Source organism: Pinus tabuliformis, chromosome J (assembly GCF_031772625.1).
Source record: "Pinus tabuliformis cultivar Carrire ecotype Pingquan chromosome J, CPIR1, whole genome shotgun sequence".
NCBI lineage: Eukaryota > Viridiplantae > Streptophyta > Pinopsida > Pinales > Pinaceae > Pinus > Pinus tabuliformis.
In genome coordinates, this window is record NC_142295.1 from 1,300,181,506 (window position 1) to 1,300,203,431 (window position 21,926).

The window sequence follows — 21,926 nt, forward strand, 5'->3', positions numbered from 1 at the left end:
TCAAAATCTATAAGCATTTGGCAGAACTTTTTTAAAGTTGAAACTGTCTTTTGTTCAAGGCAAAGCATGAGGCATGACCTATAATGAGTAATGAATAAGAACTAATTCCCCTTGGATATAAGAGAACATATTAATGACCAAAATCTATAAGCATTCGGCAGAAAGTTAAAAGTGGTTCCCGCACAGAGCACTATAAATTATTGCAATGAAAAAGTATTGTATCTACAAAATAATGAAGCTATGTCGCAGTCTTGATATAGTATCAATGAAATCTTAGACAACAATCCTCCGAAACGTATAAAAATAAAAATACACAAAGACAAAAAGGCAAAAAAAGCTGGGCGTAAGATGACGAGTGCATGGAGAATAAATGACAAAGTACAACATGACAATTATGTCGGATATGGTGATAGAAAGAATACCAAATAGCATATAATTATAGCTATTGAAATGAATAGAAATTTATTGATAATATGCATTCTAAAGGTAAGCAGAATAGCGTATAATTATAGCTATTGAACTGAATAGAAATTTATCGATAATATGGACCGTAAAGGTATCCGCAGGAGGTGTATACCTAAAGAGCCTTCTATTTTCAACTGCAACACACGATCAATAAGAAGCTAGGACCCCAATTTCAAATACAAAGAATGGGATCATACCCATAAGTGCTGGGGAGCTCTAAATTAAGTTGCGATATAGTTTAAGGGCCATATTCCTAAAAAAATCTCTAAAGACTACGAAGAATATAACGCTGAACAAACCCATAGTTTCAGGCTCTAGGGCATAAATGGATAGTGAACCTAACAGATGAGTAATCATTAATGTTTGGTATTGTGTTCGTTAATGTAAATAACGTGAATCTAAGCTGCGGTCAGACAATTGAATTTTACCATCTTTAGGTAATGTCCCAACATTCACATGTAACAAGGATTTACATCATATTTTTCAGAATTCTTTTGAAATAAAAACGAACTGATAAATAGAAGGAATATTATACAACACCAAATCATGCACTCTTTGAACACAACTCAGCTCTACAAATAACTTCACCTGCTTCAGGTTATTAGAGCATTAGATAAAAATGAATATTGAAAGGATAAAAGGATGAAGCAGCTACTCTTCGATAATTAATAACATGATAACTTCAAAATTTACAAATACAAGATCTAAAAATTTTAGGCCCCCAGTCCTTCCATGTAACGGCTGTTTTCAGCTGGCTAACTTCTACCAAAAAACTCTTTCTTGACATTTTGCTCCTTTAAAAAGTATAAATAAGAATTTGTCCAAGAATCGAGGGCCAGTCCACTCATACTGGACCTTTTACCCAAATTCATACAACACTTTCAGCCGAAGTACCAATGTCAACAGGAATTCCCAGTGCACAATAAAGAGACTTGACATCCTTCACAACAGGACTGGCTAGTAAACAATAGAAGCAAGATCAAGGAGGATGAAACTTCAGACATACTGATAAGAAAAAGCTTCATGGATAAAAGGGATCAATGCCTACAATATAAATCAATGAATAAATAAATCATACAGGATCAGTGATTTCTTGCCACATAATTAGCTACTTCATTTTTCCTTCAGAGAAGCCAGCACAAATTCACCATATAAATTTTTTAATGCCATCATGAAAGTAAGGATCAGTGGACCCATTATCGCACCCTGCACATACAAATATGGACTCACATTAAAATAAAATAGGATCACAACAGAACCTTATGGACAGGCTTTCCAAGATTTTGCTTCAAAATTCAAATAGAAAATCTTTTATAAAAGGATCATGATGAACAACTAAGAAATTAATCTACAAAATAAAAATGTATAAATATGACAACCGATTATAAAGCAGAGGACAATGCTTTGAGCTTATGATGTAACAATGTCACTTTCATCATCTATGTGGTTTGTCTAATTCGGTTTTCAAGGGAGGAAAGAAACACATTGATAATTTAAGGCTCCACAATCGAACTTGGAAGATGAAAGAGGGGAAAAGGCCATTCTCTCTAAACTGAAGCTGGTATTTTATGTCAATAATTTTGCAAAAAAAACTATAAATTGCATTTGTATGTGCTGTAAGTATGAAGGAAAGGAAACAAGAACTCCACATTTCATAAATTTAGAGTTGTCATGAAAATTCATGTAGAAAAGGGAGGCCAATGAAGTTGAGTTAACATTATAATTATGTGAAAAATTGAATGACTCATGGTAGGGAGATTTCCAGATATGTCAGATTCCATTGACACTAGTTCTATGCACTGTTTTACAACCAGGCCGGGTTGAAACGGAAACGGCCTGGTCATACCCGGTCATAAAAAAAAAATTCGACCAGGCCAAGTAACCGGCCAGTTTGGCCGAGTCAGCTATGACTCGGCCTGGTCATCTAATGACCAGGCCGAGTCATAGCTGACTCGGTCAACCAGTCCGGGTCAATAAAAACCGCGTGGGCAGCGTTAAACATGTTTTTTTTTTTCACTTTTTTGCTGTTTTTTGGTAAAGTTAATAGGGTTTGTTGAAATTTGTTAATAGGGTTATAGCTCTTGGTTGAAATTTGTCAACAGAGATCTGGTTGAGTTGTATTCATCCACTACATATGATTTTCCCTTTATAAGGTGCCCCTGAAAAATCACTTCAACACTAGCCTCAGCATTTGTTAGCAGGGATTTTTGGACTCAAACAGAGTCAAGTCTGCAAAAATTAGCTTAGAGAAGACATCCCACAGATATGCTTCAATTTGTTTACAAAAATCTCAGAAGACAGACCTCAATTTGAGCCTTAGATAACTTTCAACAAAACTTCTGAAACGTCCTCAGATCTAGCCTTAAAATAGTTAAGGTATATCCCTTAGAGCTGAGCCTCTATTCAGGTCACAAAACTTCAAAGGTACAATGATCAAACCCAGAAAATGTCTCACGAAATATACTCAGGAATTTTTGCACTTGTGACCATGAACAAACCTCAAAAATATGCAGATTATTACCCTGGATCTGAAAGATCAGTTTGAGTATCAACATACCTTAACACTGATTGGAACAGGTCCGAGCTAGGGCATATTCATATCATGTGAAGTCACATGAATATAAGCTATCGATCTGGTCCAAAAGTTCCTATTGAAGCCACAGGACTGCTGAATGTCTATGCCACCACACTGATTAAAAGGCCGAAGGTAATCAACGTGACACAAATCTCAGGAAGGCCAAAATTTTCTTTGCTTCAGCACCTGCGGCTCTGTGGAAAGGATATCTCAAAGAAGGCCAAAATCTTGCCAGAAGAGAGGTTGCATCTGTGCACAGAACTTCTTAAACCCACAAAAATTGCTTTCAGAATTGTCACAGACTTAAGCCAAGGGAATGCCAAGTAGGCCTCAGTAATCTAAGAACTAGTCTCATCAATTTGAAAAAGTAGCACAGAAATTTGCCACCTAGATCAACTTCAGAAAACAAAAGGCCGCATGACCTAGCCTTGAACAATCCAAGTACGCCCCAGAACATATGCACAGGCTCAAACGCAGAACCAAGGATGACAGAGAAACTTCAGATGCCAAGATGGACTCCAGAATTCAGCCTATATCTTTAGATTGGGTGTGACTAAGCAAGGCCATAGGTCGAACAAATTTCGGAGATGATTGCTCCAATTCATGATCTTGGAAGAGCAGCGAGTTGCATATATATACTTGTTGTGGAGGCTTCTAGGAGGGGCCGACATGGCATAATTGCCCTAGAGCCGACCTAACATTAATTTGAAAAATTGAATTTTTGAATTCGAAATATTTGGAGCCAAAACCAATTTCCTTTGAGGCCAACTTTTAATTCAAATTTTTGGTTATTATGCCTTTCATAAGATCCCCTTTTTTGACTTTTAACTAGAATAGGATAAGCCCATTGTAATTTAGTTTTCTTAATTGAACAAAGATTGATCATATGTTGTCTTCCATCTATATTATAATGCTATGTGTTTGGAAACATGAATGAAAATCTTTAAAATTATGTTTAAAATATTTAAAATTATGTTTTTTTATAAAAAAAATAAATATTTAATGTATTTTTTACAACGACCGAGTCATTGAAATCGACTAGGCCGAGTCATTACCGAATCGGAGTCCTGGTCGGAGTCGATCCTCGGCCTGGTCGGAATCCTGGTCGGAGTCGTAAAACACTGGTTCTATGTCACTTGTGTACTGACATCTCAACACAGCTACTGCTTTCAAAAGACGTAACTTTCACTGTCATAACTGTATGTGCCTGAGGGGAACTTCACACAGCCTAACAATCGATATGGCAGGGAGATTTCCAGATGTGTCAGATTCCATTGACCCTAGTTCTTTGTCACCTATGTATTGACATCGCAGCACAGCTACTTAAGTCTTACAAAGCCTAATAATCGATATAAATGCTATATGCATTCATCTTAGCATTCATAGGAAAAGGTGAATAATCTAATACAATACTCCCATTGTTACGGGCAAAATCTACCAACCGTTTTCCAAACACACATGCAGGTACTCTGAAGAACTCTGATAGCATCAGAGGTCCATTGCATAATTTTTTATGTTAGTTTGAACTTTGAATAACTTCAGCCAATTTTTTGTTAATTTGAATAACTTCAGCCAAGACTCAACTACCAAATTAATTGAACACAATTCCATGCATAGCATTTTTATCCTTAAGTAGGCATTTACGAAATATTGGTTCTAACTTCTACCAGGTGGAATAGTGGCAGCCGTTTCTATGAAGTTACCGATTGTGCCTAGTGGAATGTACTCATTACTGTTTAAGAAAAATATCCATAAGTAAATTTACTGTAATTTTCCATGGCCCGAAGAGAGGTAACTGCAGTTTGAAACCCCCAATTTATCAAAAGGGCCAGGAATAAAGCTGACAGGATTGTGTGTAAAAATGTTTTGCTCCTTGAAGAAACCTACCTGACTTGACCTGGCCACAAGAGAAATAACTGCTGTTTTAAAAGATGCTATTTAAGGCAGGAAAAGTTAATCTTTGTCAATCTGACTAGTGTCCTAATAAAAAAGATTAATAACATTGAAACATTCAGATAATTACTTGCCTAAGGAATTCAATATTCACCCATCTAAGTCACATGACATGCTGACACATGACACAGAAAAATATGGATGTCCAACATGAGACACAGCAACCCCAGTAACAAGACAAGGAGGACACATTATATATATATATATATCTATATATATATATCTATATATATATATATATATTAGTGAATTACACACAAAAAAATAAATATAGACAGATTCAACTTTTTTTAGAATTTAGAAACCAAAATATTTACCATTTTACATGATGCTGATACAGATTCAATCATACAACTTTTGCTCTTGAGCCTGCTGTCTTTGCTAAAACAATGTTTTTTTCAGCATTTGAAACTGTTGTTGCAGCCCCACTTTACACAGATGGAACACTAGCAGACCCTGAAGAAAATGGAGGGGCAACATCAGTAGGGGCATTCCTCCCTTTCCTTTAACCTTTTTCAGCTGCACTTTGTTGGAAGCATAATCCTTTTGGGTTACGCAAACTTGGCTTATTCACTTGGGATATCCTGAAGAAAATGAAGGAGAGGAAACAACATCATTGGGGGCATTCCTCCCTTTCCTTTAAACTTTTTCAGCTTCCCTTTGTTGGAAGCATAATGCTCTTGGGTTATGCAAACTTGGGTTATTCACTTGAGAGGAAGGCAAAAAGCCTCAAGTGAATGCCAACAGTTATTGGAAGCCCAAGAGACCTCTTGGAAGATGAAAACCAAGGATCAATAAAATTGTGTTAATATGTATATCTTGTGAATAGAATGCATCACACGATTTATCAGATTGATCTATTATTTGGTGTGTGTGTTTAACATTGTATCGGAGCAATAGCAAGAGTATCTTGTGATTATACCATCAAAAAGACTTTTCCCCAATGAGATCCTGCAGTCCCCCTTCCACCTCCATTTTTGAGCTCTAATTCTGAGAACTCTTTGGAAAATGCCCCAGTGCAATCTTGAATGCATGGAGCACAATACGAGTCACCTTGTGACCAAGTTTTGAATCAAGGGATTGCTTCACAAACTGAATCAAAACCAAGATCATGCATGACCTGATGTATTGGTGTTGCAACAAGCAATGTTTCCACCTCTGCTATTAGTTGATAGATATTGAGGTGCTACATTTACATGACCTGCAATTGTTGGCCCCATTGATCATGCTCACAAGCCACAACCCAAGCAAGAGTGTTCCCAGTCGTTTGCCTTGTTGTTACTATGAGTACCAGATCAGCATTAGCAACACCCTCATCAACATACCAAGCGGATAATTATACCCCACCATCCTGACCACTTGCAGAGTAATCACTTAGACGGGGGTATCCTTTTACAAGTTCAACCAAAGGATACCAACTCCAATGATTTGATGGCCTTGACATATATGATTCCATGTGAGATATCGTGGAACCTAAGCAGATGCCCATCTTTTATTGTAACCCTAGTGTAGGGTTGGTGGCTCCTCGGCCTAAATGCTACTCAAACCCACTTTTGTGTCTACATCATTGTAGCTAAAGGAGTGGAATCACTACAAAGAAAGCACCTTCACAATAGGAAGAGAGAATGCAGGTGTTATCGATAGTCATTTGTTGAATCGAATATTTGGTAGGTGCACACCCAGTGGATCATTATAGCTTGAAACATGTCGAGATTAAGCGTACATCAAATTTACTTATGTCAACAGCGTTGTATGTAAGCATCCAACCGCTACAAAAACCCCCCCTTCCGTGCACCCTACTTGATGTTTGGCTCATGCACCCTACTTGATGTTTGGCTAACTCATAAATTCACCAACCATCAATTCATGTAACTCCATCTTTGATACGTACAGTGCTACATTCCAAGGCACAATTAGTTATACCATTGAAATAAGATCATATTCCAAACACATGGGGTTATAATTCGAAAGTGGACATAGCACTACAACAATAGAGGTCCTACCCTATTCGCAACCATTGTGTGCGACACCATTGGATTCATAAGACTTTAGCTATAATTTAGTCTAGCATGCCCCTGATTGTAGTAAATGTCATTTTGAATACTTGGAGTAATTTTTAAACCATTTGTTGGTTTGTATTTAGGAGCCTGTTTTCATTATAACCTAGAAATAGTCTTTTTGGAAGTTTTGAATTACATTGTAAATGGGTGTGTTGTTGCACAGAGTGTCTAGGCACTGCGACAATGGCTCAGATCGGGGGTTTTCACCCTAATCCCCAATCTCTCCGTTTCAGTTGTCTCCCAATTGCAGAGTAAGGGGGGTAGACCCTACGAAAATGGAATGACGGAGAACTAGTTGGAAACTAACCAGTTCGGGAGACAAAGTTAAGCGACCAAGTACTTGTTTTGGATTTAGCAAGAATTATAAGATTCAATTAGATTTAGACAATTGATATCAATGCTTTACGGAATCAACTATCTTGCTAAGAAATTTATGACCAAGTAATTGATAAGCAATTGTTGCTTGGATGAATAAATATCTTATATGAAATGAAAATCCTAAAACTAATATGAGATGCAGGAATCTTGGTTAATTTTAGTTAAATGCATACTCGAAGTTTAAACCATTCAATCCTTTCTATATCGAGCCTGATTTCGTAGTAAGTGGCAGAGAGAAGATAAGGTGAAGCACATAAGATGTGATTAACGATACCTCTCCTAAAAATGTAACATACTCGGTGCCTCCGGTGCTGTAGATAGCTACGGCTCTGACGACTGCAAGGTCATCGTTTTAAGAACTATTAAAACCAAACTTCTCAAGCGAAGATGGATGGGTACCTATTTTTCTATCGACCAAACTTATGCTTGGAAGTAAATTTTAATAATGCAAGGCTAACTTGATATGAAATTGCATAAGATGATTAGAAGATGGAGCGAAATGAAGCTAAATCAAAGATTGAAAGCGCTTATGTCACGATTTTGTTTCTGAATTATATGCCAAAGCCTTTAATCACCAAAATAAATATTCACTTCACTAGACAATGACTGAAAGATAAACTTCTCAGCAATATGATAAAATATCACAATATAATACCCAATTAAATGACAAGCTTATCACTTCAATTTATCTAAATTCTTTCCAATGCAATTATAGCTCAAAGAGAATAAAAATTTCTTCAGAATTCTTCAATATCACCCTCAAGATAATGGCAATTATATACATGCACAGAATACTCAATTTAGGAAACGAAAGATATGCAAGTTTCTGCAAATCCACGATAGAGTATTCAATAATTACTTGAAAATTTTCTCAAAATTAAATATGCAAGAAATATCCAATAATTTCAAGTAAATAAATCCACACTTAGAGTAATCAAAGATATTTAAAATCTAATGCCAATGATTATGAAACTTAGCGTGCAATATACTTAAGCAATTAGATTTCAAAAATTAATTACCACGAGAAACCATGAAATTTAAATTGCAATCAAGTAATCACTTCAAGTATTTCCAGAATTAAATGATTTTCTTAACTAACTCCAATCCAGAAAATTTTTATTTTTTCCTATAGTCAAACTCTAGGAATATTAAAAAAATTAAGTCACGTCAACTATAAGGATCTATTTTCCACAAATCAAATTTTCTTTCTCTAGCTTAAAGGTTTTATTCAAATTAAATGAAAATCCAAAAATTTATTTATCAGAATTTTAAGTTACAAAAAATTTAAATTTTTTGATTCTTTTCTTTAATGTACGAATGTTCAAAATTCTAAACAAAAATTTAAATTTAAAAGTTTTTTCTTCTTTTAACTTTTAAAGCTAAACTATGGCTAAAATTTGAAAAAAAAAGGGCAAGGTCAAAAAAAAGTACAGAGGCTCGATTTTTTTTATTTGCTTTTGGGAATTGGGCTAATGGAAAGGCATGAATGAGAAGTGGTGAGGGCTTGGGCTGCAGGTCGAGAAGGGAAAAGCGAGGGCTACGAGAAGGAGGAGATACGACAGGAAGCAAGGAAAGGTTGAGACGTGAGCTGGCAGAGGAGAAGGGTTTGGGTGCAGGTCGAGCTTGCAGCGAAAAGGAGGAGTTATGGCAGTGAAGGAAGGCAAAGACGTGAATTCAAAGAGGAAACGAAGTACACGCAGAGGGAGAGGAGCTCTGGCAGCGAGGAGAAAGGTCGAGCTAGGGCCACGGTAGGGAAAGCAGCTATAACGCAGGGAGGAAGAAGAAAGGGACGTGAGGAGGAGGAAGAACGTAGGGCAGAGGGAAAGAAAGAGGAAGAGATGCTGGAAAGAGGGGCTTAAATGAACGCAGGTCAAGAGAGAGCCATGGGTAAGAGAGAGTTGTGATCTGAGGAAAAGAAAAACGCAGAGAATATAAGATAGGAAATAAAACGCAAGGAAGAAGGGATAGCAAAAACACATCAGATCAGAGGAGCAATTTCAAGCAGAGGAAAAGAAAGGAAAAACATAGAGGGTTTAGTAGCGAAATTTGAAGGGTTTCGAACTGCAATGGAGCAGGGAAAGAGGGAGCAGAAAGATGAATCTTCCAGACAGCTAATAGGATAAAAAATGGTAGCCCAAGGACCTTAAAAAATTCCCAAAAATTTAAATTTTAAACTGATATATTTCTGCTTTAATAAAATTCTCAGAAAAACCTCAAATTTGAACCTTCCCTGCAAACAAATTGTTTCTGAGACAAGATCTTGCCCTCCAGGGCCTAGATCTATCTCAAAGCTTGAAATTTTTCCTTGAAAAACCTTCAGATCTGCACCTACAAAATGGAAAATGGAAATACCCAGATCACGATATATAAAAAATAAAAATAAAACCCCAAGACCCAAATTAAAAAAAACTCGGATCTATACAATATAATTACAAATCTATACAAATGAGTTATAGATCTATCAGATCTGAGGAATATGAGTTCGACTCTGCTCCCAAATCTGTAGATCTAAGGCTCTTCCTAGCCAGATTTATCATGCACAAGTTATAAAAGAAATTTAAAATTTTTAATGAGGTACTAGCCCAAGAACGCCCTGCGAAAAAATAGATTGTTAGATAAATCCTGAGGCTTTGATCAAGTAGGCTCTTCATAAATTATGCTTTGAGAGTCGGTTGGTCCAACCGAGGACTATCCCCAAACGTTCAACTAAAATTCGAATGTTCTTCTGCAAACACTAGATCCAACTGTCAGATCCAGTAGAGAAATAAAATAACAATATAATTTTCAAGAACTAGAGATACCTGCTAATTCAATCAAATTAAAGTTGTTACCCTAGATCCAATAAACTAAACAAGATACTTGTGCACAGATTATTCCGCGAGAGCTATTGATTGACAATTTTCAAATAATATTCAACACAAAAATTTAAAACAATATTACCATAAATTCGAGAACAACACCACCATTAATCAAAACCCCAAAAACTTTTGTTTTATATTCCAAAAATATTACAAGAGAGCTTAGGACACGATTCAAAGATTGGATAGAATAGACTGACACCGGCTTCTAATTCATAGATAAATTCTCCGACGGTTAGTTCATGTTAAATTGGCAACTAGGGCCAAACTCCATGTGGGTCAGCTTATTTATGGCAGCTGATATTTTTATTGGATCCCTCTCGTCAAGAGGTGTAGGATTGATCCAAAGATCATCCGATTCCGATAAGTATTTATGGAGATATGAATTTATTTTGTTTATGTAATTATTATCAAGCCGACTGGCCCTTATGTAGGCTCAAGAAGCCCAAACGTCATGTCCATTCAACCTCCACGTTTTAGTATAAATAGAAGAATACTTTAAGTCATTCGACACACTCACTCTCTCGTGATCTCTCTTCATCCTATTTTGGGTTTGATGGAGAAGAGATCTAAAAGGAGCGCCCTAATACCTACGATGCCCTAATGGAGAATGCAGTCATGAATCAACAAGCAATGGAGATGTATTCATCTACGAATAAAGTCGCAGGGATATAAGTAAACGCAGGACATAAAGCGCAGTTATGAAGAAAACGCAGGACATAATGTTATATATCTATACGTTGTTCATGTTATATATCCAATGTTGTTCATGTTATATGGAACCACATATATATACGCATCATCAAAGATCTAACACGCAGGTAAAACATTGGGTCATGAAACCTCCACGCAGATCATGATACGCTGGGCAATATACCATGCAGATCATGATACGCTTGGAAGTCAAGTCATGGTGATACTCGTAGATCAACGCAGATATACCACGCTATGCTGGGCAGTCAGATATACCACCCAGATCATGATACGCTGGGCAATATACCACGCAGATCATGATACGCTGGGAAGTCAAGTCATGGTGATACACGCAGGGCATACAATATACCACGTAGATCATGATACGCTGGGCAATATACCACGCAGATCATGATACGCTGGGAAGTCAAGTCATGGTGATACACGCAAATCAACGCAGATATACCACACTATGCTGGGTAGTCAGATATACCACGCAAATCATGATACGCTGGACAATATACCATGCAGATCATGATACGCTAGGAAGTCAAGTCATGGTGATACACGCAGGGCATACAATATACCACGTAGATCATGATACGCTGGGAAGTCAAGTCATTTATTAACACGCAGGCAGAACGTTGGGTCATGAAACCTCTATGCAGATCAACGCAGATATACCACGTAGTTGAAACACTGGACAGTGATGATAAACTGGGCATTCTGATATATGGAATGCAGCGATCATGGGATGCTACGTTGTATGGAACACAATCAACTAGACTCAGTCGTATATATATACGCTTCATGATATATGGAACACAGCATCATGGGATCCAACATGGCTATGAAGAACACTAGTCATATTGACAGTGATAAGCAAATAATGGGGCTACGTGGAGGATAGCCTAGCTGCTTTGCTACGCTGCAAGCCATAGCAAGCAGCTAAGGCCGATAATTGTATGAACTCCATAATGAAGGAACAGAAGGATAGCATGGGCAGCATTATGAGCAGCATGATGGGCAGCGTTATGAGCAGCATGATGTATGATACATGGAGCATGGACAGTATCATGATAAATGTAATCATAAGTATGGGCAGTATGATGAAATCATGAAGCAGCACGACACATGGGCAACATGAAGTATGAGGTCATGGGCAACTTGATGTATGGGCAGCACAGCAATCATGAACAGCATGATGATGCATGACGCAACATGATGGTGTTGCACGGTAAGGTGCAACAGATGAACAAAATGGATAGGTGAAGCCGTCACCTAGGAGAATCAGTTGAAGCCGAATGTCTTCAACTGATCTCATGTATCATCGTTATAGGAGATGACCTATGCTCAGATCTAGAGAAGTCAAAGTATTGACTTCTGATGTAAATGTACTATCTCTCTCACTTTCTCTGCTGAACTTTGAAGAACATAAAAGAAGAATTGATCAAGGGTTTCCCCACACATAGTGTGGTTTGTCCCTGGCTAGTGCCACATCTTGTGTCCTCTTGTCTTGGCATGTCTTCTGCGATTTATATTTATGTTCTATCTACAGTTTATCTTAATGTTGATGTGATTGCTAACTATGAAAATTTAAATAAATTGCTCTAGCATAGAACATACCTAAAATTAACAGTTCGCTTGATCCCCGTCAAAATAATCTCGACTGTTGAAAATGATTTAATTATCTTTTAATCTCCTCCGTCAAAATTATTTCATTTTTCGAGGAATTTCGAATTTTTCATTTAATTTCTTGTTTATTAACTCAAAAATAATTATTTTGAGTTAATTTCCCCAAAAAATTGACTTCGACTTAACTATTAATGCCCAAGGGTCCAAAATCTCTTGAAATTTTAAATATTCCCTTGGTCAGGAACCTCCAAAAATTAATTTCTTTAAAACCCACGAATTTTACCTTTGGAGAATTTAATTTTACCTTTGACACAAAATTAATTAAATTTATAGCTTAGGATTTTAATTTGATTTTGCCAAAAATTTAATTGATTGACTTATGAGGGGATTAATAATTTTTCCACCCTCTAATATTTAGCCATGGTATCTACTTATGAGGGACCATGCACTAAATATTTTTTACATGAAGATATTACAATTTAATACATGAAGGGGTAAAACCTGTTCGTTATAGACCCTCAACATTTACCCATTTCTGCAACACGAAAAATATAATATAGTAGGCCAAGTGACTTGTAATAAAATAATTTAGTCAAGTAGCTAAAATTATTCCCAAGTCATTTTTACAAAGACTCGATCTAAAACACTAAGACTTGCCTAAGATCTTGACGACAAAATCCACCCAAGCTTTGGGGTGAGGGTGGAGGAAAAAACTTTGTCCATCATTTGTGTCTAGAGACACAAATGAATCAGTGAGACAGAAAACCTCCTAGAATGGAAATCGCCACCAAAACAATAGATTTACCTATATTGTTACATACAAGCGTGGTCATACTAGGATTAGTTACATTATACATATGCAGAAGGGGTTGACATCTTTACAAAACTACCAACTGATGACGAAATTTGAAAGACTCGAACACGATACATCCCTTTTGCAAAAAAAGGGGTGTACTGTTATGGGGTCGTTAACACAGAGTGGTCAACATCTGGCTCTACTTGGGGGCACATTGCTTCATCGGAGGAATGTGAGAATCCACAATCTGCATCCAAACAACACACAAGATTACATAAGTAGCATCCATCCAAAAATCATCATATAACATTAAGCACATGAAAATAGAAGCTCTTCTACCATTGATTATTCTACTAACCTGAAATGTAAATCTAATCTAACTAGAAAATGAAATGTTGAAATAACATGGTCTAGTGTACAAAAGATTCCTTGTGGCATCAAGATGTGTTCAATATAGTGCATACTAAGCATTTGCCTGCTTTCTGGAAAATCTGTGGGTTGTTTTTCGTATGTGCCATGCCCGATCCTGCATATCGTAGGACTTTCTCGGCCATTAGATGCATCAAATTGCTCCCTTCTACTTTTTTTCTTTTTGCTTTTCTTTTGGGTGGGTTGTGATGTCAACAATGAAACCACTATAGATTTCCTGTTCTGATATTGAAGATGTTTGGACGGAAGATCTGAAGTATGCACAATCTTATTCCGAATATACTTTTTTAATGGTGATACATAAGCTCGGTCTTCTTTAACCAAAGTTGACTTGTCCTTAATGGAAAAAGTAACCTCCTTGCAATGAGATGGAAAATGCTTCGGTAGACCGGGAGATCTGGGATGCGTGACAAACCCTTTGTGCTTTAGTCTAACATGAAGTCTCGGAACTTGTGTGTTTTTCATCATTTGCAACTTATCCTAAAGAGTGGTCTTTTCGATTCTAATGGCATCAATCTAGTTAGAGTGTTCAACCTTCATAGCATTGATTTCCTTGGCATGGCTTTCCTCCATGGTCAATAATTTATTCTGAAGACATATCTGACTAGCTTCCATATCTTTTATTAATTGCACTTGCTTTTCCTCCATGGCTAATAATCTGTTCTGAAGAGAAATCTGACCATCTTCTATGTCCTTCATCATTGTGTTATGATTTCCCTGAATAGTACTCATTTCTTTCTCATGATGATTATGCATGTCGGTCCTCATAGCCTCCATCTTCTGAGCACACTTTTCTACCACGATGGTTATGTGATCAGAGTGATTAATTGTCATGATTTCTATCTCCTCATCACGTTTTTCTAATTTGGTGTACAAAGTTCTCATATCCTTGGCGTAATCAGTGATCAATTTTTCTTAATCAAGTTCCATCTTTTTTACCAGTTGTGTTTGAATGAACTGCATGTATTTAACTAATGCTTTAGTTCTTTAATAAGATGCTTATCACTTTCCCTTTCATTATCGACATTGATTTGACAACTTGTTCCTAATTTTCCACTATCATGGATTTGTCTTGCAATGGTGCAATTGGATTCATCATGCGAACATTCACAATGCCTACAATATGGCATATTTTGATATGGAGAATTGTCTTGAAATCTTTCGTTGATAGTTGGGTTCTTTACAAGATCACTTTCATCCTTTTGCATAGTACTAGGGGCACAAGGCGAGCCACCTTGATCTCCATATCTATCTTTAAAAGCATTGATGATGTCTTGTAAAGAAGCGAAAAAATTATCAAGATAATTACGAAACCAATTTCTAGCATCACCTTCCAAGGAAAGGACAAAGAGCTGCATCTTGACATCTTCATAATCATACCGTGAAGGACTACAATATATTAGCATACAATGAGTAAACTTTAAGAGATGTTTTGCAGCAGTGATTGCATTATTACCTATGAACAAAGGCAATTTATTAATGGCATCTTCTGGAAAATCATGAAGAAAGTTAGTAAAATGACACAGGGCAAACAAGTCATCCATGATGACTTGCTTAAAGGGAAAAGGAGGGACCAAATGGATGCTAAAGAGAGACCCTTTCTCAATACAATCAAGAGATCTCCAAAAGGCAAAAACCGAAAGGTTAGTCAAGGAAAAGCAGATGGATACCAGGGAGGATTTCTTGTCTGAGAAATAATGGATGAATAAGTGGAGTCGCCACCCAAACAAGAAACCAACCAAAATGTCCAGGTGCGAAAGGGAAGATGAAAGAATTAGTGAGAAGAAGAAAGATAAGATGATGAAAAGAAGAAGAAATATAATGGCGCCCGAAAATTTGGCGTTGGTGGGATAAAAAATGGTAAAAGACTGAAAAGATGAAGATGAATGCCGTAAAGCCAAGGTTCAATAAATTGGTCCACAGCAACAGCGCCAAAAAATATTGTCACAACAGAATGTCTAGGCACCGTGACAACGGCTCAGATCGGGGGTTGTCACCCTGATCCCCAATCTCTCTGTTTAAGTTGTCTCCCAATAGCAGACTAAGGGGGGTAGACCCTATGGAAATGGAATGAAGGAGAACTAGTTGGGAACCAACCAGTTCGGGAGACACAGTTAAGCAACCAAGTACTTGTTTTAGATTTAGCAAGACTTATAAGATTCGATTAGATTTAGACGATTGATACCAGTGCCTTATGGAGTCAACTATCTTGCTAGGAAATTTAGGACCAAGTAATTGATGAACAACTACTGCTTGGATGAATAACTATCTTATATGAAATGCAAATCCTAAAACTAATGTGAGATGCAGGAATCTTGGTTAATTTTAGTTAAATGTCTATTCTAAGTTTAAACCCTTCAATCATTTCTATATCGACCCTGATTTCGTAGTAAGTGGCAGAGAGAAGATAAGGTGAAGCACACTAAGGTGTGATTAACGATAACTCTCCTGAAAATCTAACATACCCGGTGCCTCCGGCGTGGAGAGCGTTGTGGCTCTGACGACTGCAAGATCACCGTTTTAAGTACTATTAAAACCAGGTTTCTCAAGCAAAGATGGGATGGGTACCTATCTTTCTATCGACCAAGCTTATGCTTGCAACTAAATTTTAATTATGCAAGGCTACCTTAGTATGCAAATGCATGAGATGATTAAAAGATGGAGCGAGATGAAGCTAGATCAAAGGATTGAAAGTGCTTATGTCACGATTTGTTTCTAAGTTATATGCCAAAGCCTTTAATTGCTAAAAGAAATATTCACTTCACTAGACAATGACTGAAAGATAAACTTCTCAGCGATATGCTTAAAATATCACAATATAATACCCACTTAAATGACAAGCTTATCACTTCAATTTATCTAAATTCTTTCCAATGCAATTATAGCTCAAAGAGAACAAAAATTCTTCACAATTCTTCAATACCACACTCAAGATAATGTCAATTATAGAGATGCTCAAAATACTCAAATTAGGAGAGGAAAGATATGCAATTTTCCGCAAGTCCACAATAGAGTATTCATTAATTACTTGAAATTTTTCTCAAAACTAAATATGCAAGAAATATCCAATAATTTCAAGTAAATAAACCCACACTTGAGCGATCAAAGATATTTAAAATCTAACGTTAATGATTATGAAACTTAGCATGCAAAAGACTTAAGCACTTAAATTTCGAAAATTAATTACATTGAGAAACCATGAAATTTAAATGTCAATGAAGTAATCACTTCAAGTAATTCCAAAATTAAATGATTTTCTTAACTCCAATCCAAAAAAAAATATTTTTTCCTATAGTCAAACTTTAGGAATATTAAAAAAATTAAGTCACATCGACTATAAGGATCTATTTTCCACAAAATAAATTTTCTCTCTAGTTTAAAGGTTTTATACAAATTAAATGAAAATCCAAAAATTCATTTTTCAAAATTTTAAGTCAAAAAATTAATTTTTTTTATTTTTTTTCTTTAATGTCCTAATGTTACAAATTCTAGCCCACGGGGGTTTGGATTGACGGTTAATAGGTGCATTGTTAACGCACTCCTTGCGATAGGTCACCGGTTCAAATCCCCCGTGGTTACTTAGGTTAGTCTTAACTAGAAAAAAAAAAAATGTTACAAATTCTAAACAAAAATTAAAGTTTAAAATTTTTTTCCTCTTTTAACTTTTAAAGCTAAACTATGGCTAAAATTTGAAAAAAAAAAAGGCAAAGTCAAAAAAAATTACAAAGGCTCAATTTTTTTTTATCGTGAGGGCTTGGGCTGCTGCTCGAAAAAGGAAAAGCGAGGGTTGTGAGGAGAAGGAGATATGATAGGCAGCAAGGAAAGGTTGAGACGCGGGTTGGTAGAAGAGAAGGGTTTGGGTGCAGGTCGAGCTTGCAGCGAAAAGGAGGAGCTATGGCAGCGAAGGAAGGCAAAGACGTGAATGCGGAGAGGAAATGAAGGATGCGCAGAGGGAGAGGAGCTATGGCAGTGAGGAGAAAGGTCGAGCTAGGGCCACGACAAGGAAAGGAGCTGCGACGCAGGGAGGAAGAGGAAAGGGACGCGAGGAGGAGGAAGAACGTAGGGCAGAGGGAAAGAAAGAGGAAGGGGCGTTTGAAAGAGGGGCTTAAATGAACGCAGGTCGAGGGAGAGTCACGGGTAAGAGGGAGTTGTGATCTGAGGAAAAGCAAAACGCAGAGGGGGAAAGAAAGGAAAAAACGTAGGGAAAAAGGAAGAGCAAAAACGCAATAGAAAAGAGGAGCAATTTCGAGCAGCAATGGAGCAAGAAAAGAGGGAGCAGAAAGCTAAAGCTTCCAAGCAACGAATAGGATAAAAAATGGTAGCCCAAGGACCTTAAAAAATTCCCAGAAATTTAAATTTTAAGCTGATATATTTTTGCATTAAATTTGTTTCTCAGGGAAACCTCAAATTTGAACCTTCCCTGCAAACAAATTGTTTTTGAGACAAGATCTTGCCCCCTTCAAGGCCTAGATTTGTCTCAGATATTGCAAATTTTCCTTGAAAACCCTTCAGATACGCACATGCAAAATGGAAAACAAAAATACCCAAATCCCGATATATACAAAAAATAAATAAAACCCAAAGACCCAAATTAAAAAAAAACTCAAATCTATACAAGATAATTACAGATCTATACAAATGAGTTATAGATCTATCAGATCTGAGGAGTATGAGTCCAACTCCGCTCCCAGATCTATAGATCTAAGGCTCTTCCTAGCCAAATCTATCAATTTTGCACAAGTTATAAAAGATATTTAAAATTTTAATGAGGTACTAGCCCAAAAACACCCTACAAAAAATAAATCGTTAGATAAATCCTGAGGCTTTGATCAAGTAAGCTCTTCAGAAATTATGCTTTGAGAGTCGGCTGGTCCAACTGAGGACTATCCCCAAATGCTTAATTAAAATTCGAATGAACTTCTGCAAACACTAGATCCAACTATCAGATCAAGTAGAGAAATAAAATAACAATATAATTTTCAAGAACTAGAGATACCTACTAATTCAATCAAATTAAAATTGTTACCCTAGATCCAAGAAACTGAACAAGATACCTGTGCACAGATTATTCCACGAGAGCTATTGATTAACAATTTTTAGATAATATTCAACAAAAAAATTTTAAACAATATTACCATAAATTCAAGAAGAAGAACACCACCATTAATCGAAACCCCAAAGATTTTTGCATTATATTCCAGAAATATTACAAGAGAGCTTCAAGAGCTTAGTACACGATTCAAAGATCGAATAAAATACACTGAAACCAACCTCTAATTTATAGATAAATTCTCCAACGGCTAGTTCGCTTGATCCCCGTCAAAGTAATTTTGACCGTTGAAAAAGATCTAATTATCTTTTAATCTCCTCCGTCGAAATTTTTATCTTTGGAGAATTTAATTTTACTTAAGACACAAAATTAATTAAATTTATGGCTTAAGATTTTAATTTAATTTTGCCAGAAAATTTAATTAATTGACTTATGAGGGGATTAATAATTTTTCCAACCCTGTAATATTTAGCCATGGTGTCTAATTATTAGGGACCGTGCACTAAATATTTTTTACATGAAAATATTACAATTTAATACATAAAGGGGGAAAACCCGTTTGTTATAGACCCTCAACATTTACCCATTTCTGCAACACAAAATATAATTCAGTAGACCAAGTGAGTTGTAATAAAATAATTTAACCAATAAGTTAAAATTATTCCCAAGTCACTTTTACAAAAACTCGATCTAAAACATTAAGACTTGCCTAAGATCTTAACGACAAAATCCACCCTAGCTTTGGGGCGAGCGTGGAGTGAAAAACTTTGTCGATCATTTGTGTCTAGAGACACAGATGAATCAGTGAGACAAAAAACCTCCTAGAATGGAAATTGTCACCAAAATAATAGGTTTACCTATGCTGTTACATACAAACGTGGTCATACTAAGATTATTTACATTATACAAATGCAGAATGGGTTGACATCTTTACAAAACTGCCAACTGATGATGAAATCTGAAAGGCACGAACAATCAAACACGATAGATTCCTTTTAAGCGAAAAAAGGGGTGTACTGATATGGGGTCATTGACATAGAGTGGTCAACAAGGTGCATTTTCGATTGAAGTTGACACCCTTCATTTTTATTCAGTTTGAATTATTGATTATGAATCGAAATGATGAGTTATTAGAGTTCTCGAACACTCTAATAGTCTCTACTATTAACAGTACAACCAAAATTGGCAAAACCACTCTATAATATTCAAGCATATTTACAAAATACACGAGACAAGATTGAGTTCCTGCAGCTCGAATCACAACTCCAACAAGATGAACTAAAGCAAAGGAATCAACATTTTGAACTAGTTCTTGTTCAGAACAATTCATTGTTTAAGGTTTATTCCCATCAGCGACAAGCAATTGATCAGATTAGTGAGGCCATTAAAGGAGGAAATTGACATGAAGATGCAGAGGTTTAGCTTTCTCTTCCCAAGCCCATCATCAAACCTCGGGAACTTATCAACAACAAGAAAAGAACTGATCTCAAATATGAAAAGGATGTGTCCTTTCACATTCCAAACCAATCCAATTTCAAAGTGTTGGGTTCCTTTAGGAAAGTTCATCTTCAATTGCTCCACATCTTGATCCTCTTCCACAACCACTAAGTTAGATTGTCAAATGCCAACATTGTGATCGAGTTGGCCATGTGAAAGGCTAGTGTTTTGATCTTCACCCTTGTGAACATTGTGGAAAACATACTCTTCATTCAGATAAATGTTGCAAACACAAGACTCCTGCAAGAGAAAACATTCACTTTGGATGGATCGCATCTTGGCAATGGTCTTCACCAACGAAGAAGATATATCAGTCATACCTCAGAGTTCATTATCAATTATTGATATGTCTTGCAATAGAGATATCTTCATCTTCTCACATTGTATCTAACAGGGGAGAACTGATGGTCAGCTACTAGCTTTGACGATATATCAAGCAACCCTAAACCAAAGTAAGCAATCAAAGCGTAGAGCCAGAGTCATAGTTGTAGCCATAGACAGATTCATGTTCCATGAGCATGATTGGTTGGTGGCCACCCTTAAACCACCACTGGCAAAAGACTTCAATTTCTGGCATTCTACTACCCATGTCATCAATTTGTGGTTATCTTTAAACCATCACCAAAGCGCACTTCCACTTCACACAAGACTTCAGCTTCTAGCCAAATTCATAATTGTTCCACAAAGTGCTTCGAGCCTAGTTCCAGAGTTGGTGGTCAACCTTAAACCACCACCCATAGAATACTTTGGCTTTTGCTACCTCATTTGGTTTGTGGCCTTCCTTAAACCACCATTTTAGAGAGCACATCTAGCCATTGGATGCCATTCACTTTTGCATTTCAGCTCTCTTCTTGGACTCATATACACCCCCTCAGATAAGGGGGGGAATGATGGAAGAATAATCCTCTTGTGTTATGCAAACTTCGTTTCTTCACTTGAGAGGAAGGTGAAAAGCCTCAAGTGAATGTCAATAGTTATGGGAAGTCTAAGAGACCTCTTAGAAGATGAAAAACAAGGGTCGATAAAATTAGATTAATATGTATATCTTGTGAATAGAATGCATCACACAATTTATCAAATTGATCTCTTATTTGGTGTGTGTGTGTGTTTAACGCCCTTGATGGTTGAGCCATGATTTCTATGAAATGAGGAAGACAATGGACTGTTGTAAGAGAAAAACTTTGAGATTGGTGAACAACTCCACTTGCCCGACACTTGGAATCCATTCTAACACTACACAAAAACCCACTCCAAAATGTCTTGCACCTCCAACCTATTGAGTAAGATGAGAACAAATGAATGGGAAAACACGTTTTTATGGGCCATGAGCCTCTTTTAGAGGGGACAAGGTGAAGGGCATGTATCCTATTCACAAGACACATGCCAAACACGTGTCTAACACATGCCCAATATGTATCATACAAGACACAGGCCTTGTTTGGATATGCCATGTTACTTAGCCACCTATACCATCAGGACTAGCCATAGCATGTATAGCAACTACCTATACTTGTAAGAAAGGTAACAATCCTTAAAA

The 21,926-nt window shown here is 36.7% G+C and overlaps 1 protein-coding gene across 1 annotated transcript in view; it reads right to left on the reverse strand.

The window, feature by feature from the left end:
* Positions 1-1,091: 1,091 nt before the first annotated feature.
* LOC149232050 (transmembrane protein C9orf5 protein) overlaps positions 1,092-21,926 on the reverse strand; it is a 62,055-nt gene continuing 41,220 nt past the window's right edge. Inside the window, exon 2 of the mRNA XM_089379339.1 lies at positions 1,092-1,671. Coding sequence (XP_089235465.1) covers positions 1,579-1,671 — 93 coding nt within the window. The 3' untranslated portion in view covers positions 1,092-1,578. The remainder of the gene's footprint in view (positions 1,672-21,926) is intronic.